Consider the following 20,802-nt stretch of genomic DNA (forward strand, 5'->3'; position numbering starts at 1 on the left):
AGACTTTGGTTTTATTCCCTTTGGGGTTTGCTCTGACTTAGATTCTATTCTTATTGTTTTCTCACTTCCAAAATCATTAGGTTTGGCATTTCTTGCCGCTGTGGTGTGAACTGATTGATCAGCTTGGTAAGCTGCTCTAGTTTCTTGGTGGTGTTTGACTTGTCCAACCTGTCACCTCCTCTAGGGTTGCCTGAGCAAGAGATGCTATAGGTAACTTGTTCTCATTAGCTTGGCTATGCCCTCTAATACACTAGATAATTTGCTTTCTTCAAATCATCTCTTCTGTACAAGAATTGGCCATATTATACCTGATAGTACCAATTTGTTCATCACATATAGATCCAACTACTTAACTATAATCACCCAATGAAAAACCCAAAGGTTTCTTCACTACCAGGTAAGGCTTGAGCTTTATTGCACAGTTTTAGAACTATTTTGCGATTGGTAGAATGAACCATGCATCCCTTGAGCTACTAGCATAGCTACTCCAACTAGGGGTGCACAATGAATTATTTTGGTCAATTGAGGAATGATTTAGCAACCAAATATGTTAAAATCAAATCAAATCAAATCCAAAATTTTAGAAGTCAATTTGACTATATTAGTCAAAGTAACTGTCACGGCTCTTCCATGAATTTGGTACGCTCTTAGTCCGGAATGGATTAGAAGATGATTTCGGTAAGAACATAATAGAACAGAGCAAGGGAGAAAGAGAGTGACAAGGAAGAAAGTGACAGAGAGAGAGAGAGAGAGAAAAGGGGGGGGGGGGGGTAAGAGAAGAGAAGGAAGAAGAAATTTCTGATATTCAATTCAAAGATAATTCCTCAGCATAGCTTAGGAGAATATATACAACTGGTAGGGTGTAGGTGCTACCATAATGGATCCCTCCCTCATTCAGTTATAACCAACCTTTTGTCCTATTCCAGCCCCTCAACGTGGGGAATCTTACAGCCTTGCCTAGCTAATACTAATAGAGGAATTACAGTAGTGAGAGAACAAAATTACAGCAATGAAGGAATTATAGCAGTAAAAGAAAATCAAAATTTTGCTACTCTAATTCACTGTCCGAACGAGCCTTCCATGACAGTAACCAAGACGAACGAAATTAATCAAAATAGAAATTTGAGATTTTTAGTAAGTGCAATTATTGTAATAGATATACACCTAGGCTTACAAAACCGAGAAGAGAGCAAAACCCAAATCATTGTGATCACTATATGCACATGGTACAAAATAGTCAATGGAGGCTTAGTATAGCAACATTGAAACATTGACAAACTCCTTGAAACCTATGAGTGATTCCAACCACTGCAAATCTGTGTATGTACACACTGGAAGCAAGACATTGTTCCAAGAAACCATCGATATATATATATATATAGAGTGCTATGTATGTACATGTCATGATCCCAAGAATTAGGAAGATATTTTCTTGTTTTTATTTTCAATTGTTATATATATTTATTTAGTGGTTATTTACAGTTATGTTCTAGGAATTACAGTTATGGAGTAGTGGAGTGATTTAACAGCAATTATTGATAGTGGAGGATATAGTAACTGCCATGTAAAATTGGGATAGCTTATATATAAAGCTATACCCTCACTGCTGATGCATCATGTTTTGAATTATTAAGAAGAATATTAGATTCTCTCAGTTCTTCCTCAAGTTCTATCTATTTTCTCCCCTATTTCTTTTGGATTCCCCCCCCCCCCCCCCCCCCTTTTTGTCAATTCTCCCTAATTTTTGTCTGTTCTCCCTAATATTCTATCTGTTACCCCTGCAATTCTCGCTATTTCTTCCTTAATTTCTAGTTCTATCTTTAAAGGAAGCATCAGTTAGAACTAGGGTCCTAACATTTGGTATCAGAGCAACAACTTCTTAGCTGTAATTTAGGATTCATAACAGTTGATTTCGATAAGGACAAGGTGGTTGTCCTGACCCTAGGTTTTCCTAGGGTTTAGAATGGGAATTTTAGAAGAAAGAACAAAATGGAGGGAGAAAACAGAACAGAAAGAGGGAGAAATTGAGAAGAGAAGGGACTGGTTTGGACAAAGAGAGAGATAAGAGTGAGAGGGAAACATACTGATTTCATTCAATTCATCAATAGCTTTTATTCTCTATTCAATAGCCTATTTATAAGCTGTTTACATCCATGCAGTTATTACCCAACTAAGCAACTAACAAACTACAACTCAAGTACACACTAAGGGAAATTACAAACAAGAAACAATTACAGCTAATGCCCTTGGGTCATGACAATTATTCCTCCCCCCCCCCCCCCCCCCCCCAAGAACTCACAGTGACTTGCCCTGTTTGTCATCCAATCCCAACTTTCACTAGTTCACTAGCTGTTTTGTCCTTCTTTCTTTCTCCTCTTAAGCTTTTTCCTCTTCTCTTACATTCTTTTTCTTTTGCTTTTCCTACAAACATAAAATGTAGACCTTGAAGATCTCCATGCTAAGGCTCTCTTCTCCCATTGATTTGTTAGTTCTAGAAATTTCCTTGACCTCTGCTAAGATTAGTTCAACTGCCATGATATCTGCAATATCCTGTAGATGTAATTGAGCAACGTAGACTCGCTTCAATTGTTTCCTCCACTCCTCTGTAGCTTCTTCCTTCTCATTTTTCTAAAGATCCACCAAGTAACTTTTAAATAGATCTTTATGCTCTACGGGTCGCTCTATCACCTTGAATTGTTCACCCCCTCAACATTTACATACTCTAGCAATGCTTTAAAAATATGTTTTACTTGTTTGACGGCGTACACTATGGGTTTATCTTCTGCCATTCTTGTCTTGATATCCTGATTGCATAGGAAGAGATGAGAATGTTCCACAGTGTTCAGCAAATGATCAAATACTAAGCACACAATAACTCACATTCTCATGCGATAACAGAAAAAACAAGAGACAAAAGAGTTTATCCTAGTTTGGACTGTGAATGAATCAAAGTCCTACATCCAGACTGGGGTTGATGCCACATATTCCACTATTGAACTGACCAGTACACACACACAAAGCCTACTCGCACAGGCTTTTCTCACAGAGATTACAAAGTCTAATACCCTAGGCTTTTCTCTCTATCGTGTACATCAAAACTCAAATAAAAGACATAATAGAAACATAGCCGACCCCTCTATTTATAGAGGATAGAAGAGGCGGTAATTACAAGACATAAAAGAAAGCAAAAAATTCGATACTAACCATTACATGGTTAGTTACCGTTACAACTGCTTTTAAAACATAAAAACATCCGATTCCTTTAATACCTTTATTTTGATTTTAAGACTTACTTTGTGCAAACTTCAACAATTTCTCCATCATTTTCATAAGTTGAGTCTTCAATCTTTAGTCTTTAATGTTCAGTCTTCAATCTTCATTCCTGTGGATTCTACATCTGCCTTCTTCCTTACCTTCATTCTTCCATATCCTAAGCTTGACTATCTAGGCTTCCTGAAGCTATCTGGAGTAGCTTCAAACAATGCTTCAACTTGACTGCTGGAACGACCTTGGTGAACATGTCTGTTACATTGTCTTCACTAGCTACCTTTACCAGCTTAAGCTCCTTCCTGTCTAGCACCTCCCATATGAAATGATGTCGCACATTGATGTGCTTTGTGTGTTCCTGAGGGGTCTGGTTCTTAGATAGATGAATGGCACTCTAACTGTCACACATAATAGTAGTATATATCTCCCTTCCAAGTAATTCTCCTAGCAATCCTTTTATCCACAATGCTTCCTTAATTGCCTTTGAAATAGTAATATATTCTGCCTTAGTAGTTAACAAGGCTACTACATGTTGTAGACGTGCTTTCCAACTTAGTGTAGCATCCCAGAATTGGAAAACATAACTAGTTGTGGACCTTCTTCTATCCAGATTTGCTGCATAGTCTGCATCTGAATATCCTAGGATACTAGCCTCACTTTCGACCTTGGCTCCACCATAAACTAACACTATATCCAATGATCCTTTCAAGTACTTAAATACCCATTTAACTACACTCCAATGAGGTTTTCCAAGGTTTGCCATAAACTGGCCGATTATACTCATTGCATATGCTAGGTTTAGCCGAGTACATATCATACCATATATCAGGCTCCTTACCGCACTTGAAGAGGGGATTTCTCTCATTTCTTCTTGATCTTCCTTGTTAGTGGGGGATTGGATTGCTGACAATTTAAAGTGCTAGGCAAATGGAATACTTACAGCCTTTGCCTCAACCATTCCAAACTTCTAAATTAGTTTTCTTAAATATGTTTTCTGTGAGACATAGGGTTCTTTTCTACCTATTTCTGGTAATTTCTATTCCCAATTTTTTTTTTTTGCCTCTCCTAAATTCTTCATCTCAAATGTTGACTTCAAATCCAGCTTTAACTGTTGAATTTCTTTCCCTGATTGGTTAGCAATCGGCATATCGTTAAACCCATGTTCTATCATAAAGGTATAAAATCTCTTATACCATTGACGTGGGGATTGCTTGAGTCCATACAAGGATTTCTTCAATCAGGCAGACCTGTTCTCTTTTCCCTTTTGATTCGAACCCTTTTGGCTGCTCCATGAGGATTTTTCATCTAATTTCCCATGTAAGAATGTTGTTGTAACATCTATTTGCTCCAAAACCATGTTTAATTGAGTTGTCATTGCTAGAAGAACTCTAATTGAGGTATGCCACACAACCGGGGAGAATATCTCATTGAAATCCACTCTTGGAACTTGAGTGAAACCTCTTGCAACCTATCTATAGCTTTATAGCTAGGCTTTGCATTTTCTCCTGATCCTTCCTTTACCTTATATAGTCATTTGCAGCTCACTATTCTTTGTCCTCGAGGCCTTTCAACCAGGGTCCAGGTTTTATTCTTCTTAAGAGAGTTTATTTCGGACTTCATGGCTTCAATCCATTTAAGAAAGTCCTTTTGAGGAGACTGCTTCCTTATAAGTCAGGAGCTTATCTCCAATAACTTCTGATGCACTTGTAAGTGCATAATATATTAGATTTGAGTAGCCATAACGTTTAGGAGGTCTGCTTTGCCTTTTCTGCCTATCTCTTGCAACGTTGTACCTTTGTGAATCAGGCTCACCCTCAGCATCTAATTCAACCCTACACTCTTCTTGAGGGTCAAATTCCTAGTCCACTATTGATTCCTCAACTTCCTCATGATGATCTAGATCATAATTTTGAGGATTATCAGTATTGGTACTTGGAATTTCATCTTGCCACTCAATGTCTATTGATTCTGTTGTAGGAGATGTTTGCTCATTATCCTTTTCCTACAAGCCTTTAGTTAGGGAATTTTCGTTAAAGATAACATCTCAGGTAATGAGAATCTTTTGGCTTTTAGGTTTTAAATTCCATAGCTTATACCCCCCTTTACCCTAGTCGGGTATCCAATGAAAATACATTTCTTTGCCCTGGGATCTAACTTTCCTTGTTTCACATGGGCATATGCAATACACCCAAATACCCTCAAGTGTTCTACATTAGGTTTATGCCCAGCCCATTTCTCATAAGGGGTTTTAAAACCAATAGTTGCTGATGGTGATCTAGTAATCACATATGCAGTAATGTTCATGTCTTCTCCCCAAAATGCCTTAGATAGATTTGCATGAAATTGCATACACCTCACTCTTTCTAGAAGTGTCATATTCATTCTTTCTGCAAGGCCATTTTATCTAGGATTCCCAGGGGCAATTAGATGTCGAACTATCCCGTTATCCTTGCATAAATCCATGAATTCCCTATTGCAAAATCCAAGGCCATTATCGGTCCTTATTGTTTTAATTTTCTTCCCTTTTTGATTTTCTATCATGGTCTTCCATGTCTTGAAAGCTTCAAAAGTCTGTTCTTTGGATTTCAAGACATAAACCCTGACCATCCTTGAATAATCATCTATTATTGATAGAAAATATCTTGCTTCACCATGAGTAAAAGTCTAGGCAGGTCCCCATAGATCATTATGTATATAATCTAGAGGTGCCTTTGAGGAGTGTATGGCATGTTTACTAAATTTCACCTTAGTAGACTTCCCATAGATGCAGGAGACACTTATCTAGACCTGCCACCTGATCCTTTTCCAAAATCCCTTGATTTGATAATTCTTTTAGAACAAGTTCACTTATATGTGACATTCTAAGGTGCCAAAGTCTTGCCTGTGTGACTGCCTTTTCTCCAGCTATTGTTGCTTCTCCATTCAAGGCAGCCGCTTGCAACACCTGTATACCATTTTTCTGTAAGGCCTTCATACATACTAAGGATCCTCTAGTTACCTTTAGAGTTTCTCATTCTCCCTTAAAACAGTGACCGTTCCTAGCCAATTCTCCAAGAGAAATCGAATTTCTCTTTAACTCAGGAACATGTCTCACAGCTTTTAGAGTTCTATAGGAATTATCATTCATCTTTAATCTAACATCTCCTATCTATACCAAGGACCTTGCACTCATGATCATTTCCTAATAGGACTTTACCCCCATTAGTGTCTTGATAGTTCACAAACTAGTGCTTATTTGGTGTCATATGAAAAGAGCATCCTGAATCCGTTATCCATATCTCTTTTTTAGTTTTATGTGACACAACTAAAGCATCCGAACTATCATACTCGAATTCACATACCGAGGCTACACCATCAGAAATATTTTTATCTTGTAAGTCAATTTTTCTCTTAGGACAGTTTCTCTTAATGTGCCTATCTTCATGACAGTAATAACATTTAATTGGATTTTTCCCATTTCTTGACTTGACCTAGAATTTCCCTTTGACTTAGGGTCTCTCTTGGTGTTCCTAGATCTAGCAGTTACTACTTCTCCAGTGGGTGACTTTTCATCCAATTTAAATCTTAAGTCTTTAGAATTTAGGGCTCCTATTACATCATCTAAAGACAACTTTTCCCTACTGTGATGCAAGATATCTACAAAGTGCTCATATGACAGAGGCAAAGAGTGCAGTAAAACCAAAGCTTTATCTTCATCATCATATTTAACATTAATATCTTCTAAATCTAGACGAAGTTTATTGAATTCGTTAATATGATCTTGCAATTTCTGATTATCTTTCATTCTAAAAGTAAATAATCTTGCCTTTAGCATAGTTCTGAAAGGCGCGAGGCGCAAAAGATCCTGGAGCCTGAGGCGCGAGGCGCACGAGGCGAGGCGCGCCTTTGCGAAGCGAGGCGCACCTTTTAGAAAAAAAACTAAAAATCTTGTAAAATCATAAAAACTATCAAATTATCAATAATAACACATGCATATCATTAATGTTTCATTATCTTCAAATTCTAAACTAACATCAAAGTTAATTCATTCATCATACAATTTTTAAACTAGAAACATCATCAAAGTTCAAACTTAAAGTCTCAAACTCAAACAAGTACCAACCATCATGCAAAGTTCTAAACAAACATATAAACACTACAAGTCCACAATCAATAAAGAAGTTTTAATCATCATCATCATCATACCCTTCACCAAATTGAAAATCATCATCTTACGGTGCCATATTTTGCTCATCCCTGATTCCCTGTTATTTTTCTTCTTTTGCATGTACTCTCCAATCTCTTGTTTTATTGATGGAGGCATAGTTATCAAAGGCGCGCCTAGGCGCGCGCCTAGGCGCGAGGCGCCTTAAGGCGCCAGTTTGGCGCCTCGCCTTGGCCAAGGCGAGGCGGTTTTGGCGAGGCCCTCGCCTTGCGCGCCTAGGCGCTGGGGCGTGAGGCGCGCCTAGGCGTGCCTCATGAAACTGAGGTTTTCTACTTAAATCTTGCAGCCCAATCGCACTTGCCTCTCCTCCCGACTGCATCCAGCCGCGCTTGCCTCTCCTCTCCAGCTCGCTGCTCGCTCCTCACTCCTCCCGACTATAGCATCTACCGTGCTTGCCTCTCCTCCCAACTCGCTGCTCGCTGGCCCTCGCTGCTCGCTCGCCCTCGCCCGATCTTCCATTCTTCCTCTTCCTCTCTAGCCCTAGCCGCGCGGCTACGCCTGCCTCCTCTCTTCCTCTTCTCTCCAGCTCGCCCTCGCCCGATCTTCTTCTTCCTCTCCTCTCCAGCTGCGACCCCCTCCTCTCTTTCTCTCCAGCCCCAGCCCGATCCTCCTCTTCCTCTCTGCCGCGCCTGCCTCCTCTCTTCCTCTCCTCTCCAGCTCGCTGCTTGCTCGATCTTCCTCTCCAGTCTCTAGCCGCACCCTTTCTTCTATTCTCCTCTACTGAGTCTGCCCACGCCACGGTCTTCTCCTCTCTTCCTCGCCTCTTCTCATCTGCTCTTGAGCTCTTCAAGTTGAAGCTGCTAAGGGCCTAAAGCTGCCGCCGCCGCTGCCCACATCTTCTCCTATATTCATAATTTCATATTGTAAGTTCTTTAGTTGTATTTTATTTGTTTATTTCTTGCATTTTTGCTTAATTTATTTTGCTGGCAGCTGGTTGCTGAAATTTGCTTTTAAGTCTTTATAATTTATTTCTATAATTAGGAGAATTTTGATGAAATTGGAACTGTGTTGCAACAGCCCAATAAATGTCGTCAACCACTTCCAAAACGGACCCGGCATGGAATTATTTTGAAGCTGATCCTAATGATAGAAATACCACCACATGTAAATTTTGTCGTAAAGTAACAAAAGGTGGTATATTTCGGGCGAAACATCTTGTGGGCGGTTTTAGGAATACTAAAGCTTGTCCAAAATGTCCTCCATCAGTAAAAGAAGAGATTGGAGAGTACATGCAAAAGAAGAAAAATAACAGGGATGAGCTAAATATAGCATCGTTAGATGATGATATTCAATTTGGTGAAGGGTATGATGATGATGATGATGAGCCGCTGCCTCAAAGTAGAAAAAGACCTAATGTATCTACCGGAAGTGGAAGCGGTACTGGTAGTATTGGTAGTGTTAAAGGGCCAACACAAAAAGGTCCACTTGATGTTTTTTTTAAAGACCCAGAAGTTAATGTGTTGAAAAGCAAGGGCAAAGGAAAGCAAACAAGGTTGGGTGAGCATGATTTTGCAAAAAAAGAGTTAAGAGCTCGAGTTTGTAGAAGCTTTGCACGATGGATGTATGATGCAGGCATTCCATTCAATGCAGTGACATATGACAGTTTTAAAGTATTTATAGAAGTAGTTGGTCAGTATGGTCTGGGTGTGAAGCCGCCTAGTTACCATGAAGTCAGGGTTCCTCTTCTCAAACAAGAGGTGGAAGCCACTCGTGAAATGATGAAAGATCATGAAGAGGCGTGGGCCAAATATGGATGTTCCATTTTGTCAGATGGCTGGAAAGACAAGAGGGAAAGGACATTGATTAACTTTTTAGTCAATTCTCCTAAAGGAAGTATGTTCTTGGAGTCTGTTGATGGTTCTAGCTATTCAAAGACTGGGGAAAAGATGTTTCAATTATTAAGTAAATGTGTGGAAAAGATTGGAGTAAGAAATGTGGTGCAAGTGGTCACCGATAGTGCTTCAAACAATGTTTTAGCAGGTATGAAATTTATTTTTGTAATTTGTATTATGTTTATAAATAGAACAATTTGAATATTCATTAGATATTTATTATTTACTAATATCTTGTTAATTTCACTCTAAATAATAACAGGAAGATTTTTGGAGGCAAAATATCCTACGTTGTTTTGGACACCATGTGCAGCGCACTGTTTGGATTTAATGTTGGAAGATATTTTCAAGTTGCCTAATATGAAGAAGACATTTGAGAGAGCTGTTATGGTGAATAGCTATATTTATACTCGTTCGGGTCTAGTAAACATGCTTAGAAGGTTTACTGACAAGAAAGAGTTGTTGAGGCCTGCAAAAACACGGTTTGCAACTGCCTTTATCACTTTGGGCAGGATGCATAGTCTGAAAAGCAACCTTAGAAGGATGTTTACCTCCGAGGAGTGGATGACAAGCAAGTGGATAAAAGAAGCGGGGGCTAAAAAGGTTGTAGAAGTGATTTTGATGCCTTCATTTTGGAACAATGTTGTATTTGCTTTAAAGGTGGCTGGTCCATTGGTGCGTGTATTGCGCTTAGTGGATGGTGAGAAGAAGCCTGCTATGGGATACATATATGAGGCCATGGATAGGGCCAAAGAAGCGATTGCTAACTCTTTTAATGGGGATGAAAAGAAGTATGCACCCATTTTTCAGATTATTGATAATCGATGGGATGTTCAGCTTCATCGCCCCTTGCACGCAGCTGGTTGGTACTTGAACCCAGAATATTTCTACAAGGCTGAACATATAGATCCAGAGATCATGAATGGCTTATATGAATGCATTAGAAAGTTAAATCCAGATATAAAGGTTCAAGACCAAATTGATGCTGAGCTTTCGATGTATAACAATGCAGATGGGTTCTTTGGAAACTATATGGCTATTAGAAAGAGAGCTGAGAAATCACCAGGTACATATATATATATTACATTATATATATAATCATCCTAGATAATAGATAATAACTAACCCATGAATTTTATTGGACAGCTGAATGGTGGCCTTCATATGGAATGTCAACACCCACGTTGCAAAAATTTGCAATTAAAATTCTTAGCTTGACTTGTAGTTCATCTGGGTGTGAACGTAATTGGAGTGTGTTTGAAAATGTAAGTGCATTGTACATATACACTTACAATTTTTATTAGTAGTTGATTTATTTCATGTAACTTATTCTTAGTATGTTTTTGCATAAATTGTTGCAGCTTCATACTAAACGGAGAAACAGGCTTGATCAACTTCGTTTAAACGACTTGGTGTTTGTGAAATACAATAGAGCATTGAGGCGTCGATATCAAATGCGTGATACCATTGACCCTATCATATTGACTGACATTGATGAAAGCAATGAATGGTTGACTGGAAAACTTGATGAGGAGAATGATAAAGATGATGAAACTGTTTTTCCAGATGACATTGGGGATGGGTTGACATGGAGTAATGTTGCTGCGGCTGCAGGAGTTGGAGAGCCTAGTTATCAATTTAGAACTAAACAAACTCGATCACAATTGGGATCAACTTCGGCTTCGACTTCAAAGGTGCGCCTCGCTTCGCAAAGGCGCGCCTCGCCTCGTGCGCCTCGTGCCTCAGGCTCCAGGACCTTTTGCGCCTCGCGCCTTTCAAAACTATGGATGGAGGACATTTTGGAATAGCTTTAGTATTCTCCACAATCAATAAACACTACAAGTCCACAATCAAGAAAATGCTTTCATTTTGAAAAATGCTATTTTTCTAGGTCTGGAAGATTAGCGCATTTTTTCTAAGTCTGGAAGATTAGGGCATTATAAGGAGACATATAAGAAAATGTTTTCATTTTGAAAAACTAACTCCCGGTATTTTGATAGTTAATATTCATTGTTGTTAAAATGATTTTTAATGAATTTTTCAAGAAATAGTAGGTATGTATTTTGGGGGTGGTAAAATCGCTAAATCCTGAATTTGTACTAAAATCAAAATTCTATTTTCTTATTGTTATGGATTTTGATTTTTTAGATATTTTTATTGAATCCAAATGGGGGGTACTTTCTTATTTACATTTATGTATTAAAGTAAATGGAAGGTAAAATATAAATAAAAGAAAATGTGGACATTTACTTAAACTAAAGAAATGTAAATAAGTAGTGATGTATACATGCTGAAACTGAGAAGAGGGGATGTTGGAGAGGAGAGAAAGAAATGATGCAGGCGCGGTTTTCATGAGGCGCGCCTTTGCAAGGCGCGCGCCTTGCAGAAACCGCCTCGCCTCAGCCCAGGCGAGGCGCCAAAATGGCGCCTTGCGCCTAGGCGCGCCTTTAATAACTATGGCCTTTAGAAATAACCGGCTTGACAATGTCTTTGTCAAGTAGAGACTGTCCAATTTCTTCCGTATCTCCAAAGGCGTAGTCATCTTGGAGACCTCTCGGAGAACCTTATCGCCCAAACTTAGAATGAGGTTATTGTACGCCTTCTCTTCTATATTTGCCTTCCGTTCCGCCAATAGAATCTTGACCCCTTCTCCCACCTTTTCTTTTGACTCCTTCTTTAGCACCTCTTTCAATCCAAGATTTCCAAGAAGCACCTACATCTTAATTTTCCACAATGCAAAATCATTATTGCCATTGAATTTCTCAATATCATACTTGAGGATGATGCCGATAGAGCCATTTCTTGATTTCAATTTTTGTCTTAACTCCTATGAGGGAATCTTCATTATGCACTTGTAGTTCTAGCTCTGATACCAAGTTGTTGAGCGAATGATTGAATACTAAGCACACAATAACTCGCACTCATGCGATAATAGAAAAAATAAGAGAGAAAAGAGTTTATCCTATTTTGGACTTTAAATGAATCAAAGTCTTACATCCAGACTAGGGCCGATACCGTAGAATCCACTATCAAACTGACCAATGCACACACACAAAGCCTACTCGCACAGGTTTTTCTCACAGAGATTACAAAGTCTAATACCCTAGGCTTTTCTCTCTATCGTGTACATGAAAACTCAAAGAAAAGACATAATAGAAACATAGCCGGCCCCTCTATTTATAGAGGATAGAGGAGGTGGTAATTACAAGACATAAAAGGAAGCAAAAAATTCGATACTAACCATTACATGGTTAGTTACCGTTACAACTGCTTTTAAAACATAAAAACATTCGATTCCTTTAATGCTTTTATTCTGATTTTAAGACTTTGTGCAAACTTCAACATGCAAGTTCCTTTAATGGCTAGAACTCAACCTCCTTCCTAACTTTCATCTCCGGAAAGATTTATAGTCGAGTTTTCTAATGAATCAATATTGTTTTTCAATTTAGATTGTTCCTCAATTTCCGGTAAGTTAGAAATTTGAGGAAGTAATCCTATACCACCTTCCCCACCGATAAATGATCCTTCAGTTAGAAATTCCTGATTCAATTTAGTTGAGTCATTAGCTTCTTGCAGATTAGAGGTCTTTGGTAGGATTCCAACTCTCATTGGAATCGGTTCTGTGGTGGATCTTGAAAAAAATTCCTTTGGTAAACTGATATAGAATCTTTGTGAAATCATAATCATTAAGTCGTTCCAATTTTTGAGTGAGATTAGCGACTTTCTCTTGGAATCTGTTCTCCATCTCCACAATTCCAATCCTTGAAAATTCGCCTCTAAGACAACAATCTATCAATTGCCTCTTGAGCAGTTTCCAAGAACCATACAGTCGTGAAGTGTCAGAAATTAGTAGCCAAGAATCAATCGTCAGAATTCGCCTTCAAAAATCCAACCCACTACTTCAAGCTTCATGGAATCAGTGTTAACCTTAGGACTCTTAGATTATACCCTTAGGCGAGAAAACCCTCACATAAACCCTCTCAAACACTCTCGGATGCAGTGTAAATATAAGAACAGAAAATATGAACAACAGAAAAGAAAATAACAGAATTGAAAAGATCAAACCAAATAGCATTAGGCGCAGATTTATTCTGGTTTGGAATGCCTTTGGCAATCCTACATCCAGCCTTCAAACATCCACCAAGAGAAGCCTTTTATTAGGATGAAACTGATCAGTACAAAACCCAAGCCCTCTCTCAATCCTATCACTCAAGTACAACCCTTATTCACTCCAAGAAAACTCAAGAACACAATACACATACCTCACTTTCTCTAGAACAAAGAATACTCACAATAGTAATCGAGAACTTGACAAGAGAGGAGATATATTAGACTGCCGCCTTGCCCTCTTATTTATAGAGGAGGCGAAACCCCCCATATAACTAATAACTATTGGGTATTTACAATTAGACCCCTAAAGATACATTAATTACACTTTGGCCTAAAAAAAACCCTAACTGATTAATAACTTCCAGTCGATAATCTTTAATACTTTACTGATCTTCTACCGCACAAACTCTAGGCAAACTTCAACAATCAGCTATTGAAATTTCCAAACTCTCAGTCGAGGATCTTTGCTTTGAATCTTCAATCAAGATCGCTTCTTGACCTACGCTTAGACCTATTCCCTTCTTCGCCTTAAAGCGACGAACAAGAATTGCCTAGAGTTTCGCCGAAAACTGCCTTTGATCGATACTGTTGTCCTTGCTTTGGAATCACGCCTTAAGATTGTCGGCTCCGCTGACCTTTTTGCGTCTGCTTCTTACAGCTCAATCCTTCCAACACTGCTTGCTTTGTCTTGGAACAAACAACCATGCCTTCATGATCGCCCGTAATCAAAATTGTGATCACGATGATTCAACGATCACCCCCTAGTTGATGACTTCTTCTTACCCAATCACTGACTAATGGTTGGAAGCCCTTGACTTTGATGAAATTTTCTCAAAATCATCGAAATTCACCGCTTCTTGAATTACCTCTTGCAACTCGTTCAATTCCACCCCACTTGCCAATCAAAGTCTTCTTTTCGACCGGATCTCAGGTTGCAATCGCTGGGATCCGCACACTCAACTTCGATCAAGATTAGCTTCTGAAGACATCCTGACTTGTTTCGATGGGTCTACTACTGGATTTTGTCATCGGAATCACCCCTGGAATTAGTTGGATCCATAGCCAAGAACTGTTGTCACGACCCTAGGTTTTCCTAGGGTTTAGAATGGAATTTTGGAAGAATTTGAAGAAGAAAGAACAGAATAGAGGGAGAAATTGAGAAGGGAAGGGAATGGTTTGGAGAGAGAGAGAGAGAGAGAGAGAGAGAAAAGAGTGAGAAGGAAACAGATTGATTTCATTCAATTCATCATAGCCTCTATTCTCTATTCAATAGCCTATTTATAGGCCTGTTTACATCAATGTAGTTCTTACCCCACTAACATACTAACGAACTTCAACTCAAGTACACACTACACACTAAGAGAAATTACAAACATGAAACAATTACAACTAATGCCCTTGGGTCATGACACTATAAAAAGGTTGAGACTTATGAAATGTGACATCAAGAGAAACATAAGCGCATCGACTAGAAGGATCATAACATTTGTAACTCTTTTGGGCAGAAGAACAACCAACAAAGATGCACTTCTTTGCCTAGGGGTCTAATTTAGATTGGTGAGTTTTTGTGAATATGCAAGAAAGCAACACAGCCAAATACTTTTGGGGACATATTTCTAGTAGACACAATGTTTGGAAAATGGTTGGATAGAATATGTATAGGACTATGATTGGCTAGGACTTTAGAAGGAAGATGATTTATGAGCTAACTAACTATTAGAACTGCTTTGCCCCATAGGAATTTTGGAGCATTAGACTAAAAAAGAAGTGCACAAGTGACTTCTAGGAGATGACAATTTTTTCATTTTGCCACCCCATTTTGCTGTGGGGTTTCAACACAGGAAAATTTATGAATAATACATTCCTTGATAAAAAAGGAAGATAGATTCTCATTGAAATAATCCTTGACATTATTTGAGCCAAATCGTTTTATTTTTGCTCCAAATTGAGTAAAAATCATTTTTGAAATTGAGGAAGCAATGAACTAACTTTAGATTTGTCTTTCATTAAAAACAACCAAGTAACCCTAATGCAGTCATCACTAAAAGTGACAAACTACTTAGCCCCATGAATCTCAAGAATCTTTGTTAGCTCCCAAATATCAGAATGTATCAAAATAAAAGAATGACTACATTTCATTGAATTGATAGGGAATGAAGTACGATAGTGTTTAGCAAATTGACACACTTCACATTGAAAATCTAACACAACCAGAACTTTAAACAATAATGGAAACATATGTTTTAAGAGAAGAAAAGGTGGATGACCAAGACGAAGATGATGTGCCCAAATCGTTTGTTTATTAGATGTGGTTACAAGGGCTTGAGAGAAAGGAGACTAGTTTCCCTTTATTTGACCATTGTCAAGATCCTCAAGGTAGTACAACCCATCACTCTCTAGCAAATTCAATCATCTTTCCCGAGACTTGATCCTGAAATACACTATGAAAGTCAAAGAATGTTAGTTTGCAATGGAGTTCTTTAGTAATTTTTTGGACAAAGATAAGATTAGTTGAAAGGTTAGGGATATGTAGGACATTTGTAATAGATATGGAAGGGGTAAGATGAATACTTTCTTGTCCAACAATGTTAGTGGGAGAGCCATCAGCTATAATAATTTTTTGGTTTCCTTGGGTTGGTTTGTATGAATAAAAAAAGAGATATCATGAATCATATGATTAGTTGCCTTGGAATTTACAAGCCATCTACTTGTTTTAGTATGTGATGCTTTAAAAGAATCAGTCATAAGACACATATCACGTTTGGCAAGAGAACAAGAACTTGAAGATTTATCTAGGGATTCAAGGCGTCTCAATCTTCCTATATCTTCTTTGTTGAATTTTGTGGACTCCTTGTTTGGCTGTGTAGTGTCAATTAGTGATTGCTTTTTGCTGGCCACATTAGCTTGGCTATTTCCTTGGCCCTTGAATCCTCCTATTCGTGCCAAAACTTGGGCCTTACCATGTAGTTTAAAACAGTTCTCATGAGTGTGGCAAGGTTTGTTGCAGTAGGTGCCCCACAATCCATCTTTGCTAGATTCTACTATCCTCAAATTATTGTTTCCTTTATTCCCTCCTTCTCCAGGTCTACGAGAGATCATTGTTGCAGCCTCTTGTATACAAGGTTCTAGCATAACACCTCATCAACTCTCTTCAACACGAACAATTGAAAAACATTCACAAAGAGTGGTATAGGAACCTTACCAATGATTTGAACTCTAATATGATCATACTCAAAATTCAATTTTGCAAATAATTCAAATACTCGATCATTTTCGAGTAATTCTTGAACCACTTGAATGTCATGGCTGCATTACAGTTTCAGATCTTGATTGTGGTCTATTTCAAGCCAAAATCCAATCATTTGGTTGTAATACTAGGTGACACACATTCCCCCTTGTTTGGAGCTTGTAGATCAATGTTGCATCTTTCTTCTTGGAGTAAGTCTGTTGCAGATTTTCCCATATTTCCTTTGTAGTGGTAAGGAACATCAAATTTTTACGGATCTTTGGTTTTATAGAATTCCATAACCAGGATATAATCATTGAATTTTCTTCATCCCATGCCCTAAATCTTATATCTTTTTCTTTTGGGTTAGGGTTGGTAAGATGTCCTATCTTCTCTCTTGCTTTGAGAAAAGTGCGAACTACGTGACCATAGTTCTGAAAGGCGCGAGGCGCAGCGAGCGCAAAGGGTCCTGGAGCCTGACACGCGAGGGGCGCATTTGCGAAGCGAGGCGCACCTTTTAGAAAAAAAAAACTCAAAATCTTGTAAAATCATAAAAAAAACTATCAAATTATCAATAATAACATATGCATATCATTAATGATTCATTATCTTCAAATTCTAAACTAATATCATCAAAGTTGATTCATTCATCATGCAAATTCTAAACTAGAAACATCATCAAAGTTCAAACTTAAAGTCTCAAAGTCAAACAAGTACCAATCATCATGCAAAGTTCTAAACAAACATATAAACACTACAAGTTCACAATCAATAAAGAAGTTTTAATCAATCATCATCATCAAGGAGATCATCAACATCAAGGTCAATATCTTCCATCATCCCCTTCAATCACCCCTTCATCTTTTTCTTCCTATCCCAATTCTTCTCCCTTTTCCAAGTCTTCATCATCTTCGGTCTCTGTCTCACTTTCCTCCTCTTCAATCACCTAAGTTACTTGCTGCTTTGAAGTCGAAGCCAAAGTTGAACTCAATTGCGATCGAGTTTGTTTAATACATTGGGTAGATACATTGGGTCTTTTCCTACTTGAGGCAGCTCCTCATAATCATCATTATCATACCCTTCACCAAATTAAAAATCATCATCTAACGGTGCCATATTTCACTCTTCCCTATTATTCTTCTTCTTTTGCATGTACTCTCCAATCTCTTGTTTTACTGATGGAGGACATTTTGGACAAGCTTTAGTACTCCCCACAATCAATAAACACTACAAGTCCACAATCAAGAAAATGTTTTTATTTTGAAAAATGTTATTTTTCTAAGTCTGGAAGATTAGCGCATAATAAGGAGACGTATAAGAAAATGTTTTCATTTTGAAAAACTATCTCCCGGTATTTTGATAGCTAATATTCATTATTGTTAAAATGATTTTTAATGAATTTTTCAAGAAATAGTAGGTATGTATTTTGGGGGTGATAAAATCGCTAAATCTCGAGTTTGTACTAAAACTAAAATTCTATTTTCTTATTGTTATGGATTTTGATTTTTTAGATATTTTTATTGAATCCAAATGGGGGGTACTTTCTTATTTACATTTATGTATTAAAGTAAATGGAAGGTAAAATATAAATAAAAGAAAATGTGGACAGTTACTTAAACTAAAGAAATGTAAATTTGTTGTAATGTATACATGCTGGAACTGAGAAAAGGAGAGGAATTGGGCTGCTTAGGTTTTAATTAAAACCTAGATTTCATGAGGCGCGCCTCTCGCCTCGGCGTCTCACCGTGCGAGGCGAGCGCCTCATTGAAATTGCCTCGCCTCGGCCCAGGTGAGGCGCTGAACTGGCGTCTTTAAGGCACCTTGCGCCTAGGCGCGCCTTTAAGAACTATGTACGTGACTCCACTGCAGGTAGTTAGTTCCATCAAGCCAGTGTAGAGGATTCATATTATGGAAATCGCTTCTAGTTCCTGCTGCAGACAGTCGTAGGTGAGGGTGACAGTTCACCCATAATAGTTGAGATAGAATCCTAAGAAGCGGTTGACATATGGTGACAAAAAGAAGGGAGAATGATTAGGAAAGGCTGCGATGAAGGCAGAACAAGAAGTATGTGATGGTGGCAATGAAGGTCGGAGAGACAAAGAAAGCTGGAAACGAGAAAAGCAATGAAGGATTGGAAAAGATGCCCTAGAAAGATGGCTCTGATACAATGTAGGAATTCTCAGAATTCTTGTATATTCAAAGCACATATTTGCAATTATATTTAAAGTGAGTCTTGGCACCTTCACAGGAAACTATCAATTTATCTTCTAAGGAAACTAGCTATTAAGGAAACATAAACAATTAGGAAATTAATTAATTAGACAACTAATTGATACAAAAAAACAGCTAATTGTACATTCTATATCTACATTAGAAAACATAATCTTGTGCAATCAATGGTGAGCCAAGTAACTGAGTAAATCTTCTATTTCCTTTACTCCCAACAATCATCCAAAAAAAAAAAAATCAGTTCAAATATTTTTGATCAATCATCCAAAAGGATGAAGATTAATAACGATGTTACCCATATAATTAAGGTAGGATTGTTAGAATGGAAAAGTGGGTCTGAAGTTTTATGTGTGTAAAATTTTGTAGACATTAAGACGAAAATTTTATAGGACAACCATTGGACTTACTTTGTTCTAGACATGGCTAAAATTGAACCGAACCGGCGGTTCGAACCGGAACCGGACCGGCCGGAACCGGAACCGGACCCGGAACCGGCCGAACCGGAACCGGAACCGGACTGAACCGGCGAAATTCGGTCCGGTTCCGGTTCAAGGTTCCGGGGAACCGGAACCGTCGGTTCCGGTTCCGCAGTTCTGGTTCCGCGGAACCGGAACAACCCCCCCTCCCCCCGTGCAGCACCCCTCCCCCCCCCCACCACCCCCCCTCCCCCCGTGCAGCACCCCCCCCCCCCCCCCAACGGTCCAATTCCAATTTTATTAATTTTTTTTTTAATTTTATAATTCCTATCTATATATACCCCTCCCTCCCCCACTCATTTTTCACACTTTCTCTCTCTCTCTCTCTCTCTCTCTCTCTCAAGTCTCAAGCTATTATTCTCTCAATTTTGTCTCTCATTTAATATTTCAATTTCAATTTCTTCAATCTTCTCATTTTGTTATTTATCAATTTATTCAATTATATTGTTAATTATTTATTACTTGTTACCATATCCAAAATTAAATACAACAATATTTAAAAAAAATTAAAAAAATTCGGTTTGAACCGGAACCGGAACCGTTGACCGAATCGGCTCAAACCGTTGACCGAACCGGTCCAAACCGTTGATCGAACCGACACGAACCGGAACCGGAACCGAACCGTCCCAAACCGCCCTTGGGCGGTTCGGTTCAGGTTCAAAGATTTCTTGAACCGGAACCGGCGGTTCATGAACCAGAACCGACGGTTCATGAACCGTGGCCATGTCTACTTTGTTCTATGGCAATAAAAAGCCAACAACATATGATCATAATAGAGATGAGTATGTTATGATGGATGTGCAACATACAATGGATAGAATATAGAATTTAAAATGAGGTTATTTGTAATAAGCTTGAAGTGGCTCTTATTGAAGATAAAATAAGTGAAATTTAATTTAGATGGTTTGATCATGTGAAAAGAAGATTCACTAAGTTTTTGGAGAAGAATGAGATTATTTGTAATAATGTTGAAGTGACTCTTATTAAAGGTAAAATAAGTGAAACTTAATTTAGATGGTTTGGTCATGTGAAAAAAGATTGATTGAGGTTTTTGGAAGACTTTAACAAAGAGGTAGAACAAAACGAAGAAAATTTTGGTCAAAAGCTTTAGGCATGATATGAGTTGCAAATGCCTAATAGAAGATATGGTCACAGATAGAGATGGTTGGCGAGCTAGAATTTATAGGCAAGCTCACTTAGTGAAATTAAGGTTTGATATGTTGTTGTGGAACACAATTTTTTTCAGTCATTTCATCACATTGTTCTTCCAATTTTGGTTCCTATGACTTGAGAATTTGTATAGTTTTTCTTGTCTTTATCTGCAATTTTAAATAAATTTTGCTAAACATATGAAGCTGAGAAAAGTTGATGGGAAATCTTGGAACATAAGATGTGGTATAATGGCCTTAGAAAAGATATGGCAATGGATAAGGATGATTGGGAAACTAGAATTCATGG

General features: G+C 38.2%; 2 protein-coding genes across 3 annotated transcripts in view; both read left to right on the plus strand.

The window, feature by feature from the left end:
- The window catches only part of LOC127809717 (delta(3,5)-Delta(2,4)-dienoyl-CoA isomerase, peroxisomal), a 52,942-nt gene that overhangs the window by 31,276 nt on the left and 864 nt on the right, over positions 1 to 20,802 (plus strand). The window lies entirely within an intron of this gene.
- Positions 7,979 to 11,090, plus strand: LOC127809716 (uncharacterized; the record flags this gene model as incomplete). Its single annotated transcript, XM_052348737.1, has 4 exons — positions 7,979 to 9,451; positions 9,566 to 10,369; positions 10,450 to 10,568; positions 10,665 to 11,090. Coding segments are annotated over exons 1-4 (2,304 nt in total), but the record flags the coding sequence as incomplete, so codon positions are not given.

Source organism: Diospyros lotus, chromosome 9 (assembly GCF_014633365.1).
Source record: "Diospyros lotus cultivar Yz01 chromosome 9, ASM1463336v1, whole genome shotgun sequence".
Lineage (NCBI taxonomy): Eukaryota > Viridiplantae > Streptophyta > Magnoliopsida > Ericales > Ebenaceae > Diospyros > Diospyros lotus.